Source organism: Phyllobates terribilis, unplaced genomic scaffold (genome assembly GCF_046119375.1).
Source record: "Phyllobates terribilis strain yellow unplaced genomic scaffold, ASM4611937v1 Scaffold_4__5_contigs__length_816908805, whole genome shotgun sequence".
Taxonomy (NCBI): domain Eukaryota; kingdom Metazoa; phylum Chordata; class Amphibia; order Anura; family Dendrobatidae; genus Phyllobates; species Phyllobates terribilis.
In genome coordinates, this window is record NW_027362764.1 from 66,734,926 (window position 1) to 66,747,647 (window position 12,722).

The 12,722-nt window shown below is 44.6% G+C and overlaps 1 protein-coding gene across 1 annotated transcript in view; it reads right to left on the bottom strand.

Annotated features, from left to right (window-relative positions):
- The window catches only part of CUBN (cubilin), a 259,514-nt gene that overhangs the window by 22,407 nt on the left and 224,385 nt on the right, over nucleotides 1-12,722 (bottom strand). Inside the window, exons 49-55 of the mRNA XM_073677458.1 lie at nucleotides 12,463-12,634; nucleotides 8,410-8,766; nucleotides 7,060-7,181; nucleotides 5,796-6,021; nucleotides 5,152-5,339; nucleotides 2,786-2,942; nucleotides 2,025-2,174 (exon numbers count right to left, since the gene is read on the bottom strand). Of these exons, the coding sequence (XP_073533559.1) occupies nucleotides 2,025-2,174; nucleotides 2,786-2,942; nucleotides 5,152-5,339; nucleotides 5,796-6,021; nucleotides 7,060-7,181; nucleotides 8,410-8,766; nucleotides 12,463-12,634 (1,372 nt within the window). The remainder of the gene's footprint in view (nucleotides 1-2,024; nucleotides 2,175-2,785; nucleotides 2,943-5,151; nucleotides 5,340-5,795; nucleotides 6,022-7,059; nucleotides 7,182-8,409; nucleotides 8,767-12,462; nucleotides 12,635-12,722) is intronic.

Here is a 12,722-nt window from a genome sequence, read left to right on the forward strand (position 1 = left end):
GAGCGCACAGGAGCGCCTGGCCGAACGAGCGGACCTCTGTATGGGAATGTTGGCTGAGATGGCTGTCATCCGAACAATCAGCTGAAGCTTTGTTCGGCCCACAGCCATCTTGTGTGTATTTAGACCATTTTCCTCTATATGGGTACTGGTATATACTGGTATATATACCACTGTGGGGCTCAATGTGGGCACAGTTTAGCACTGTGTGGGCACTTGAACTATGTAGACAAATTATTGCTAAATACCGACAAAGTATGGAATTTATGTGTACATTATGACACCGTATTGGCACTATAAGGCTATATGTGTTTTAATTGGATTTTCAGCATTAAATAGGGAATAGCTTAAAGGGGTAGTGCAGGTTTTTCAAGAAAGTCTGCAGTCACTCTATGTAGTATGAGATATACACACTTTTGGCCAAATTCCAACAAGACGTGTGCGGCCTCTATATACCTGCCTGTCAAATATCTCTTCTGATCCTAGGTGCTGTCCGCACATTTGGCTTTATTGCATTTAGTACTTTCAGCTCTGCGGATCCAAGTGCCGTCCTGTATATTCAGCTCTACTGGTAATCATTGTTTCACATGCTGTCCGTTTGTCTAGTTCCGCTGCATCAATGCCTCCAGCTGATACTGTATATAGCAAGTCTACCTTACCAGGTGACGCCTGGACACCTAACTTTACAGTTGGCACATTGCAGTCAGGTGGGTAAAGTCTTCCTGCCATTAGCCAAACCCAGACTCTTCCATCAGATGCCAGATAGAGACATATACAGTAATCCATCACGTTCCACTGTTCCAGAGACCAGTGGTGGTGACTTTACACCACTCCATCCGACGCTCATTGTGCTTGGTGATATACGGCTGCATGCAGCTGCTTGGTCATGAAGCTCCCGGCTGAGGCGCAGTGTTTGTAATTATGTTAATACCAGAGCAGGTTCGGACCCTTGGTGACTTTTCTGCCCTCTGCTCCTCAGCACTCGGCCCCCCACTCTGTAATGTTATGGGGTCTCCACTTCATAGCTGTGGTTCCTTCCACTTCTCAGTAATATCACTCACAGGTGATGGGGGAAGATTTAGGAGGAAGAAATGTCATGGACGGACTTGTTACCCCGGTGGCTCCTATTACAGGACTGGGCTGGTATCAGTGAGCTCCGCACCACCGGCCGGTCTGTTACATGTTTGTAAATGCAGAAAGCATGGCGAGGGCATACACAAGGGGCCAGATGTTATACGCCGGGGGCGAGGGCACAGATGTTATACGGCAGGGGCGATGGGCCAGATGTTATACGCCAAGGGTGAGGGGCCAGATGTTATACGCCGGAGGCGATGGGCCAGATGTTATACGCCAGGGGTGAGGGGCCAGATGTTATACGCCGGAGGCGATGGGCCAGATGTTATAAGCCAGGGGCAAGGGGCGGAATGTTATAAGCCGGGGGCGAGGGGCCAGATGTTATACGCCGGGGGCGAGGGGCCAAATGATATACGCCGGGGGCGAGGCGCCAGATGTTATACGCCGGGGCGATGGGCCAGGTGTTATACACCGGGGGTGAGGGGCCGGATGTTATAAGCAGGAGGGGCGAGGGGCGGAATGTTATACGCCGGGGGCCGGATGTTATACGCAGGAGGGGCAGAATGTTATATGCCAGGGGCGAGGGGCCGGATGTTAAACGCTGGAGGGGTGGAATGTTATACGCCAGGGGCGAGGGGCCGGATGTTATACGACAGGGTCGAGGGGTGGAAAGTAATACTCCGGGGGCGAGGGGCCGGTGGTTATACAATGGGGGCAATGGGGACGGATGTTATACACTAGGGCAATGGAGCTAAATGAAAACCTGAATTCATTGATTAAGACGTGCAGCCCAATACTTTTCTCCATATAATGTATATGGAGTATTTAATATTTTTCTTTTGAAGCTGGAGATGGTTTTGGAATATTTCTACCAACTCCACCACTCTACAGCTCTGTGTATGAATGAGGATTTCACCAGATAATCTCCGTGGTTGTGATGTGCCGATACTCACCCTCAACTTCGAAGGTAAGGAAGGTGATGGCGATGAACATGCTGTCTTTGGCGTGGATGGTATAATTGCAGTTTAGATTGTTCTCGTATTTATTAGGATAATTCAAAGAAACAATCCGACCGCTCAACTTTGTGAAGTTTGCACCGCATCCTGCAAAATATAATCATTAATATCACAAGGAAATGGACGTCTCTGTACAAACAAGGATCAAACTGATAACAGAAAGAACCGAAACCAAGGAGGGGTCTAACTGTTGTGATTATTGGGGGGTAACATAAGTCAGATTCCCACCAAATGGTTATTGTTGGCATATTCTAATGATATATCGCTAACTTTTAGGATAAAACAGCCCTATAAATAGTTATTCTTTATTGACTTTTTTCAGGATGAGGAGGTTTTTAAACACAGATGGTCATCATTCCCCAACATCTTGCTGACATGTGCTAGGCACAGCGACTGTGTTATTATTCTCGTACTAGCTATTTATGACGCTCATTCTCGTGTTTCTGCTTTTCATTACCTCTGATCTCTGTGATCCTCCTACCAAAGCGCACATAAAACATGCACACAAGTCAGCGTAAAGATCCAGATCTGAATATTGGCTGGAGACAGAACCATAACATGCTGAATCCTTTTAAGAATGATCAATAGAAAATTGACAAAGCCTACCCTTATTGTATAAAACATAAAGACATGTTTGGAGTTTGGGGTTAAAATGCCCTTCCGACCTTGTTTATGGACCACTTGGGATTGTTACTTACTACTGTTGAAGCTGGTCATGAAGCCGTTTCCTGGGTCATCTTGTGATTGGAAGGTTAACTTTATCATATTGCCGGGAGAGATGATAGGACTGGGGACGGTATTTCCACAGGCTTTTAACAACAGGGCTTCGTCTGTCTCCTCAACACCGCTCCATACCTGACGAAGGTCACAGAGAGAATTAAAAAATTGTAAACTCTTTGAGTTTTGGGGGAAGATACCAAAATCTATACCACGGCTCGTTCTTATATGAAAAACATATCTCTGCTTTATAAGATACACTGAGGTTCAGGAGTCCTCAATTATGCACTAGAGGTTTACATGAGTTCCCACCCACCATCAGCATAGGAGTAAGACATATAGGCATATTACCTTCTAGATAATGGCGTAACATGAATTTCGTGGATCACAATGCAAAATCTCCTAGAAGGCCTTCAATTATCATGGGTCCCATTGTGTACAGGACTGATGGAGATAACAGAGCACTTTGCTCTTCAATCTGTCAGTTCCATAGACAATGCGTAGAGTAGTGGTGAGCACGCGGGACTGATGCTCCATTCAAATGGGGGACTTTGAAGCTCAGCTCTCAGGAACGATGGAGGTCTCAGGCGTCAGACCCCAATCGAATAATAATTTATTGACTAGGTTAGTTGATAGGTGAAATATTGTTATGGTCGGCCAAATCATTTAAAAAATTAATGATGACTACATGCTGTATCCAAAAATATATTGTGACATGCAGAAGTAGTGCTGGTGCTTTAAAAGCATCCAGCAACAGTCACAGGAGAAGGGGAGTGTTTTAGCAGAGCCCCAGGGGGATTGTGGGGAAGTTGTTTTTTGTCTGGCTGGAGTCGAAGAGAAAGGTGGTGTGTGTGTTGTGTATCTCACAGAAGCGCCCCTGCAAGTGAAAAGGATTCAAGTCAGGAGTGAAGCTAAGCACAGGTCAGGTAGAGTTCCTGAACTAGCAGTGCAGAGTATTGTCGGGCAGAAAGATAAGGACTGGAAGAAATGATCATCTCCCTCAGCAAGCCCTCCCCCCCTCCTCCATCTCACTGTTCTGTAAAGAATGCTGTGTTCATTAATGTGCCTTTGCATTAGAACTGTGCTGTCCTGTACTACTGACTGTGAACTGCTGTGCTGCTAATGAAACTATACTGTTTGTCACTGCAGCCTGTTGCTCATAAGGCTTAACTTGCACTGGCTGTGCGGCTTCTTATTAAATGCTACTGTTCTACCGTTTATGAGGACTCTTGTCAAGTGTGTCTGGTCAGCAAGTGAAATACCCTACGTATCTTTGCCTGAGGGTCAATACCCTTGTGTGCCTGAGAGAAGCAGCAGTGCATGGTCTATGGTCGCCCTGAGTAACGGTTGCCCCAGGATTCCAAAGAATTCATGCAACCTGTCTCGCCCCTATCTGAACCTAGCGGAGTGCGTGTAACAATATAGACATAAAAGGTGGATATTCACTTTAAAAATATGTTGAATTTAGTGTCACACCCGCAACGTGACGCACGCGGTTCGTGGACTCACTGTGCCGCAGGGCAGAGTCTGCCTAGGAGGGGCGTAACTGTTCACTGGAGTTCCTGATGGTGGAGACAGACTGGGTTGCAGGTAGCTTCCAGGTACCACTCCTAGGCCATCCCCGGTACCGCAGCTGCTGACCTCAGGGATGAGGTTCGCTGCCATGAACTAGGGCTACGCTCAGACTGATTCGGAGACTGGTTTTAGTTGTCCGAATACACAGAATACTCCGATAGACACACGTACAGACACACGGGTCTCGAACAGTGGGTCAGGGACTGGCCGCACACAGACAGGGGAACGAGGTTCAGGCACTGCACGCTCTAGGACCAGGGACTTCAAGTTCAGGACTAACCACACCAGGACCATGGACTGCAAATTCAGAACTGGCCATGCAAGGACCAGGGGTTCGGGTTCAGGACAATGGCCACGCAAGGACCAGGGGACCTAACAACTAGTAGGAGAAACTACACACTAATGAATATTGTTGCTTTGGTGACTCCCTATAGGGGAGGGAGTCTTATATACAAGATGCCTCCCAGCAATTGGCTGGGAGCCATCTTGCTGGTGTACTCAGATACTAAGTGCCTCCCAGTTATTGGCTGGGGGCATTTTACTATGTGTGGGCGCTGCACCTTTACGAACAGGAGGCAGAGCGTGTGCGTGCACACTAGGCACACTGTCAGGAAGTGCGGCATGCACAAGCAGGAGGCACGCCAGCAGATGGCGGCCGCTGCGTGAGTATGTTGGTGTCCCTGCATGGGGTAAGGAGGAGAGCCATACGGGGACACTGGCATAAACGTTACATTTAGCTATGAAATATGGAACATAATTCATTACTACTGACCTTCACAAAGCTTCTCTCGCATTGTCCTCTGCTATCTGGAATATTGAAGTTTTCATTGAAATCCAGTTCAAAATGGCTGCTCTCTTGTGTCCGGATGATCCAAGTGCACCTGCTGTTGATGGGGAAATTTAGAGGCCAACCTAGAGATTTAATATTGCCGCTGTCTGCATGGATGTTGCCACCGCATCCTGGAAATATACAAGAAAAATTAATAGAATAGTGATGATGAACACTACGGAGACAACCAGGAAATATTTCTGTTTATATGTCCTATTGGCACATATTGTATGGACATCATAAAAGTAGGGGTCCTCAACTTGGGATCCGAGAGTGACTGTGTACGGCTCCTGTTTTGGCAGATTTTAGCTATTCTTACAAGGACAGCGATAGATAATAATGGTAACCATGTAATGACTCACTAGAAGGTCATGGCTTTCTTCCCTGTCCTGGCAGGCAGCGGGAAAATCAGCTGTTTGACTAGGTTGCAGAGAATGGGATCTGGGGTGATCAGATGATTGTAATTTTTGCCCAATTTTGAAAGCAGACATCACCCCTTTATAAAGTGTTCTTGGTTCGCATTTCCCAAAAACCTGTTTCCTGGTTGGTGAACAAGGACCATGTGAGAAGGAAGAAGTGTTACCCACCTAGTGAGTCAGATGTCCAGTTAGCATAAAACCCTCCACCATTCATTGAGTGATCAGCATTGAAGATGACTAACAGCTTGTTAGATCCGGACTGTACTGTTCCTGGAGAAGTAGTGCCACAGTATTGTCCTATAACGGGTGATCCGGGTGAAGCTCCGTTCACGAGGGTGACGGAATCCCACCGGCAAACCGAATGATACTCCAGGTCGAAATTTACAAAGGAAAGCTAGCAACGGAGACAATATAATACAGTTTTACTTCCACACCATGACCCGTTGATAATATACCAATATTGTCACTAGAGAAGAAAATATGCAAAAGGATCAAGGGAACTTTTTGAAGTTTTTATTTGTTTAGCACATCTTTTTGGATCTAAGTACTATTACTATATTTTGCTGTATGGTTCTGACCGTATGGGATTTCTCAAGCATGACCACCAGAACAAACAGTAATGGGGATATTTAAGAAAATTTCCAAAATATTCTCAATATTATATAGGTCTAAGTTGAATGGATGAGTAATATGGCACCCCCCCCCAAAAAAAAAAGTCTACGGGCCTATACTGTACCCCATAAGGCTCCGAGAGTCAATGGCACACATGTCAAACTCTTATTTTTGTTGTTTTATTTGGCCTGCAACACCAGAACCACTACCCCTATGTGGGGCCATTATTCTGTATGGAGAACTATATGGGGCCCATTATTCTGTATGGAGGACTATGTGGGGCTCATTATACTGTATGGAAGACTATGTGGGGCTCATTATACTGTATGGAAGACTATGTGGGGCCCATTATTCTGTATGGAGGACTATGTGGGGCCATTATTCTGTATGGAGAACTATGTGGGGCTCATTATTCTGTATGGAGGACTATGTGGGGCCCATTATTCTGTATAGAGGACTATGTGGGGCTCATTATACTGTATGGAACACTATGTGGGGCCCATTATTCTGTATGGAGGACTATGTGGGGCCATTATCCTGTATACTGGTTGGCCCCCGACTTTGTCCAAGTTTTTAATTTTGGCCCTCTGCGTGTTTGAGTTTGACATCCCTGGTCTATGGGTTCCATGCACATGATACTAACAAATTTTGGTTATTTGCAATGGTGACAGGCTGAGGTCAGTCCCTTCACCCGAGAACTGAATTAAGGTCGGCTGAAGAAGGATATCCACTCTAGTAGTGGTCATGCTCGGTGACTCTTCAATTATTGCTGATTTAGGACTTGATCTTAAGATTTTGGAATGTTTCAGAAAAGACTCACAGTAATTATGTCTCCTTCTGGGGCCTCCAAGAGCCAGGCACAGTGGCTAAGAGCTGGATATTCTTCAGGAAAGTTGGGGCTGGCGACAACTCCGGACGCCCCACTCTGTACTCCGCCACAACCTACAAAAGAACGTAAACTACTGTTATAAGGAATCGTTATAGAGAATCTGTCAGCAGGTATTTGCCACCTAATCTGAGAGCATTATTATATAGGGGAAGAGATCCTGATTCCAGCGATGTGTCACTTAGTGGGCTGTTTGTTGTAGTTTGTAAAAAATCACTGTTTTACCAGCAGGAGATTATCACTTGATGACTTCTGTTCACAAGAGCTTACACTCTACAAAAGAGACAGACTCACCCTGTGACTCTGGAGATGGAAAAATGACTCTACCGTACAAACTAGGAACCACTGATATGCGATGGCCACGGTTCTGACCACCACTGTACAAGGTATGATTACCCGCTAGATGTCACAGCTGCAGGGCAGTATGCGGAGGCCACATGGCAACACAAAATTTTTTACTTTTTGCTTATCATAAACAGAATCTCAAAATGTTTGAATTCGCATGAAGGCACAAATGTCAGAAGATTTCGTCTACATCAGATCAGCGATGTCCAGGGGGACCACGTGTGACCTTCATGTTCCTCGTGTGTAGCTTTTAGGAGAATGCAAATTGATATGGTGCAATGGCTTTTCTGTCAAAAAGAACAGCCACACTACAGGAATAGCATAGAGTATCAAGGCATTCATCACTATTAAACCTTCAGGAGCGCACTGCTCCCCAGCCTCTTGACTTCCTGATTGCTGGGTGCGGTGTGCTCCTGAAGATTGACCGTTTGGCTGGGTCTTCCTGACGCTGCAAGCAGGGGAAGCTTTGCCTCTGCAGCATCGATCCAACCAGTTTTAGATCAGCACTTACAAGCTCTATTAAAAAGAGCTTGTAAGCACTGCACATGCTCGACCAACACTGCGAGATTGCAGAGGAGGCCAGTAACCTAAACAACGAGCATTAAGCAATAAAATGAGAACGGAGAGGATTTTTATTAACAAGTAAATTAGCAGGTTGCTTGTTTTTACGAGCACTTTGCAATTTTAACCATTAGTGATGTTGACAGTAATGAAGCATGGAAGATGTCAATCTGCGCCTGCTATGGGATCTTGGGATCTCATCATGTGGAATCAGGTTTTCCCTGATGGATTCCAGCCCTATATACTGCTGTCACATGGAACCTGTTTGGAAAAAGTCCAGATCATTGGATGGGCTTCTGGGGCCATCAGCTAAAGTGTTATTAGCCATGTCAGACAACAATACAAATATAATAGATATGTCAGACTGTAAACCTTTACCTGTAAATATATAATCAGCAACAAATCCGCGGTCTTCCACTTCCGCGTTGCTTACAAAACGCACCCAGATTCTGGCAGCAACAAGAGCGAGCGGCACAGACGGCTTTGTCCGTCCGCACACTCGGCTGATGAGCTCGCCTTCTGCGTGATCCCAGCGGATTTCTATAAAATCGTTCTGGCAGTTCTGGTGCGGCTCCAGCTGCAGGATCTTGAACTCGATGTACGTAGTTGAGTTATAGGCGTTTGGATTGTTAATTGTCCATTCACAGTTCAGGTTCTTTGCGTAATTCGTCACCTGATCATATCCCGGAGACGTGAAATTTCCCCCAGTAGCTTCCATGAGTGGCCCACCACAAACTGCAAGATAAATGTGTGCGGCTTTACTTGCAAGGTGTTAGTGGGGCAGAAATGCCATATAACCGAGCTGTATCAGCTTGTGCTGAAGCATAAAGCCATGGTCACAATTTGACAATTTAAAGGGAAGTTTCCATCAGTTCCAACCTCCATTTATCATGGTCCAAGTACAGACCGCAACAATACAAAAATATAAATCCCTCATGCCAGATTGTGGTTTATATACTTTTGTGACTTATTAGACAAAGGGGCTTGGCTTCAGTGTACCACATCGTGACCAAATTTTTGTACAAAAGCCTTGTTTTAAAATAAGCCAACCAAGATGTGGCATTCAGACAGACAAAGTGTCTACAGACGAGCTAAAGAGTTAGCCACTGTGATAAATTTGGTTCATCTGCCCAACACTCCACCTGTAACACCATTTATCATTTTACTTTAGACTAAGGTTACACCACCAGATTTTGTCTCATCCGAGAGAATCGAGACGATCATGCTTATCACAGATGACACCGGAGAGATGACAAAGATCCCACCGCTGCCACCAGTTTGTCACAGAGACACAACTGCTCAGCCTCCAATCGACAGGACAATTACGCAATTGACTGACGAGTGATAGACGAGGTCGCGGTTGCTTCCACTACAAGGCCAGTTATGGGTGAACTCACAGTGAGCGTATGGTATATGCATCTCCGATTCCAACGCATGGAATATATATATATACAGTATATACAGTACAGACCAAAAGTTTGGACACACCTTCTCGTTTAAAGATTTTTCTGTTTTTTCATGACTATGAAAATTGTACATTCACATTGAAGGCATCAAAACTATGAATTAACACATGTGGAATTATAATAGTTAACAAAAAAGTGTGAAACAACTGAAAATATGTCTTATATTGTAGGTTCTTCAAAGTAGCCACCTTTTGCTTTGATGACTGCTTTGCACACTCTTGGCATTCTCTTGATGAGCTTCAAGAGGTAGTCACCAGAAATGGTCTTCCAACAATCTTGAAGGAGTTCCCAGAGATGCTTAGCACTTGTTGGCCCTTTTGCCTTCACTCTGCGGTCCAGCTCACCCCAAACCATCTCGATTGGGTTCAGGTCTGGTGACTGTGGAGGCCTGGTCATCTGGCGTAGCACCCCATCACTCTCCTTCTTGGTCAAATAGCCCTTACACAGCCTGGAGGTGTGTTTGGGGTCATTGTCCTGTTGAAAAATAAATGATGGTCCAACTAAACGCAAACCGGATGGAATAACTTGCCGCTGCAAGAGACTGTGGTAGCCATGCTGGTTCAATATGCCTTCAATTTTGAATAAACCCCATAACAGTGTCACCAGCAAAGCACCCCACACCATCACACCTCCTCCTCCATGCTTCACGGTGGGAACCAAGCATGTAGAGTCCATCCGTTCACCTTTTCAGCGTCGCACAAAGACACGGTGGTTGGAACCAAAGATCTCAAATTTGGACTCATCAGACCAAAGCACAGATTTCCACTGGTCTAATGTCCATTCCTTGTGTTCTTTAGCCCAAACAAGTCTCTTCTGCTTGATGCCTGTCCTTAGCAGTGGTTTCCTAGCAGCTATTTTACCATGAAGGCCTGCTGCACAAAGTCTCCTCTTAACAGTTGTTGAAGAGATGTGTCTGCTGCTAGAACTCTGTGTGGCATTGACCTGGTCTCTAATCTGAGCTGCTGTTAACCTGCGATTTCTGAGGCTGGTGACTCGGATAAACTTATCCTCAGAAGCAGAGGTGACTCTTGGTCTTCCTTTCCTGGGGCGGTCCTCATGTGAGCCAGTTTCTTTGTAGCGCTTGATGGTTTTTGCAACTGCACTTGGGGACACTTTCAAAGTTTTCCCAATTTTTCGCACTGAGTGACCTTCATTTCTTAAAGTAATGATGGCCACTCGTTTTTCTTTACTTAGCTGCTTTTTTCTTGCCATAATACAAATTCTAACAGTCTATTCAGTAGGACTATCAGCTGTGTATCCACCAGAATTCTGCACAACACAACTGATGGTCCCAAACCCATTTATAAGGCAAGAAATCCCACTTATTAAACCTGACAGGGCACACCTGTGAAGTGAAAACCATTTCCGGTGACTACCTCTTGAAGCTCATCAAGAGAATGTCAAGAGTGTGCAAAGCAGTCATCAAAGCCAAAGGTGGCTACTTTGAAGAACCTAGAATATAAGACATATTTTCAGTTGTTTCACACTTTTTTGTTAAGTATATAATTCCACATGTGTTAATTCATAGTTTTGATGCCTTCAATGTGAATGTACAATTTTCATCGTCATGAAAATACAGAAAAATCTTTAAATGAGAAGGTGTGTCCAAACTTTTGGTCTGTACTGCATATATGTATATATATATACCCCCCCCGTATGGTCACTGCCAACGCCACAATAACAAAATGAACTACTAGCTGCCACCACCAATCATTTATACAGGCCAATTGGACACCTGTTACAGTATGGCTTCAGGGTTGCGGTTTACAGAGCAAGGGGAACGGAGCTATTAAATTTTACATATTTAATCCAGAAAGGTAGTGTTTATAAAATGTATACAAAGATTATGCAAAATGGGAACATACAATTACATAAAATAAGAAGGAACAACGACAGCGAAGCACTAAACCTGATGTTGCAGGAATGGCTCTTATCTTTATGGAGGGAAGCACTCTGATTAGGAAAATCAACCACTTTCACAGCGAACTATGTTTTCCAGAATGAACAATGACAGACACGCAAACTCTCATTTTTATTAGATCAAGGTTAGGCCCTCATACCTCCCTTTGGTGAGCTTATATGGAGGCTGGTGAGATGTGCTGGGTCTTTTAGCAGATTATGAGATCCCCAACTTACACGATATTTTCACCCCTGGAGGTCCCAGATGGTAGATATTGTCATCCTATTTCCTATTGCAATTTTACCTTTCTATAGAGATGAAATATGGCATGGATAGCATCATCTATCGGACCAATATTAAGTTGGAGAGGTTAGAATGGTCTTACAGTGATGTGAGTGAATGCGTTATGTTCGTCTGTTTGCTAAGGTGCTAAATATCAGATTGATGCAAACTCCATTATTATTTATCACTGACTACTGGCTCCAAAAAAGTCTGCGACCCGTGCTTTGATCAGAAGACGCTCATGCCTTGGAAATGTACTTCCCTGCCTCTGTATAAACGAATCTCAGGCTTTGTGTTTGGCTCCCAGAGCAATTCTCCTGTTGTAATTACCTGGCCACTGTCCCTATTTCAATGGAGGTCAAAGTGTCAGCTTTTTCTCACTTCCACAGTTATAATTAGTTTCCCACTTCCTCAGTTATAATTAATCCCATATGTTCAATGTGATGATGATAGGTTTTTCTCTATGTCAATGCTAATCACACCCTGAGTGTGATCATAGTGTGATCCGATGTTCTCAGATGACGAGAACATGGGAAAAAAAATGTCTCCATCTTCTCCATTCTATCAGTTCAGGAAAATCGAACTGCACTTAGATGTCATCCGAGTGCAGTCTGTTGTTTTCCACGGACTCATTGACTTGCATGGCTGAGTGCAATCCAATAATCGGATCCAACTCGAGTATGCTGTTATTTTTTTCATCGGCCCCATATATTAACATTGGTCCGGCTGCGATCAGACCGGAAATACGGTCAAGTGCATGAGCCCTTATTATTAGTTATTTACCAGCATCTTCCATTGAAGTGAATGTAGCCTGGAATCCTCCGCTGGACATGGACCCATCTGTGATAAATGACACTTTCATGGTATTGCCTGAAGATCTGATTATTGTGTCTGGAGCGATGTTACCACAAAGTTTTTCCAAAAGAGGCGACTGATGGCGATAACCATTGTATACCTGTAATCAGATCGGAAGACAAAGTAGCGGTAGTATTACTATAACTTACTTACAGAATGTAGGAGCAAGAATAAATCTGTAACTTATA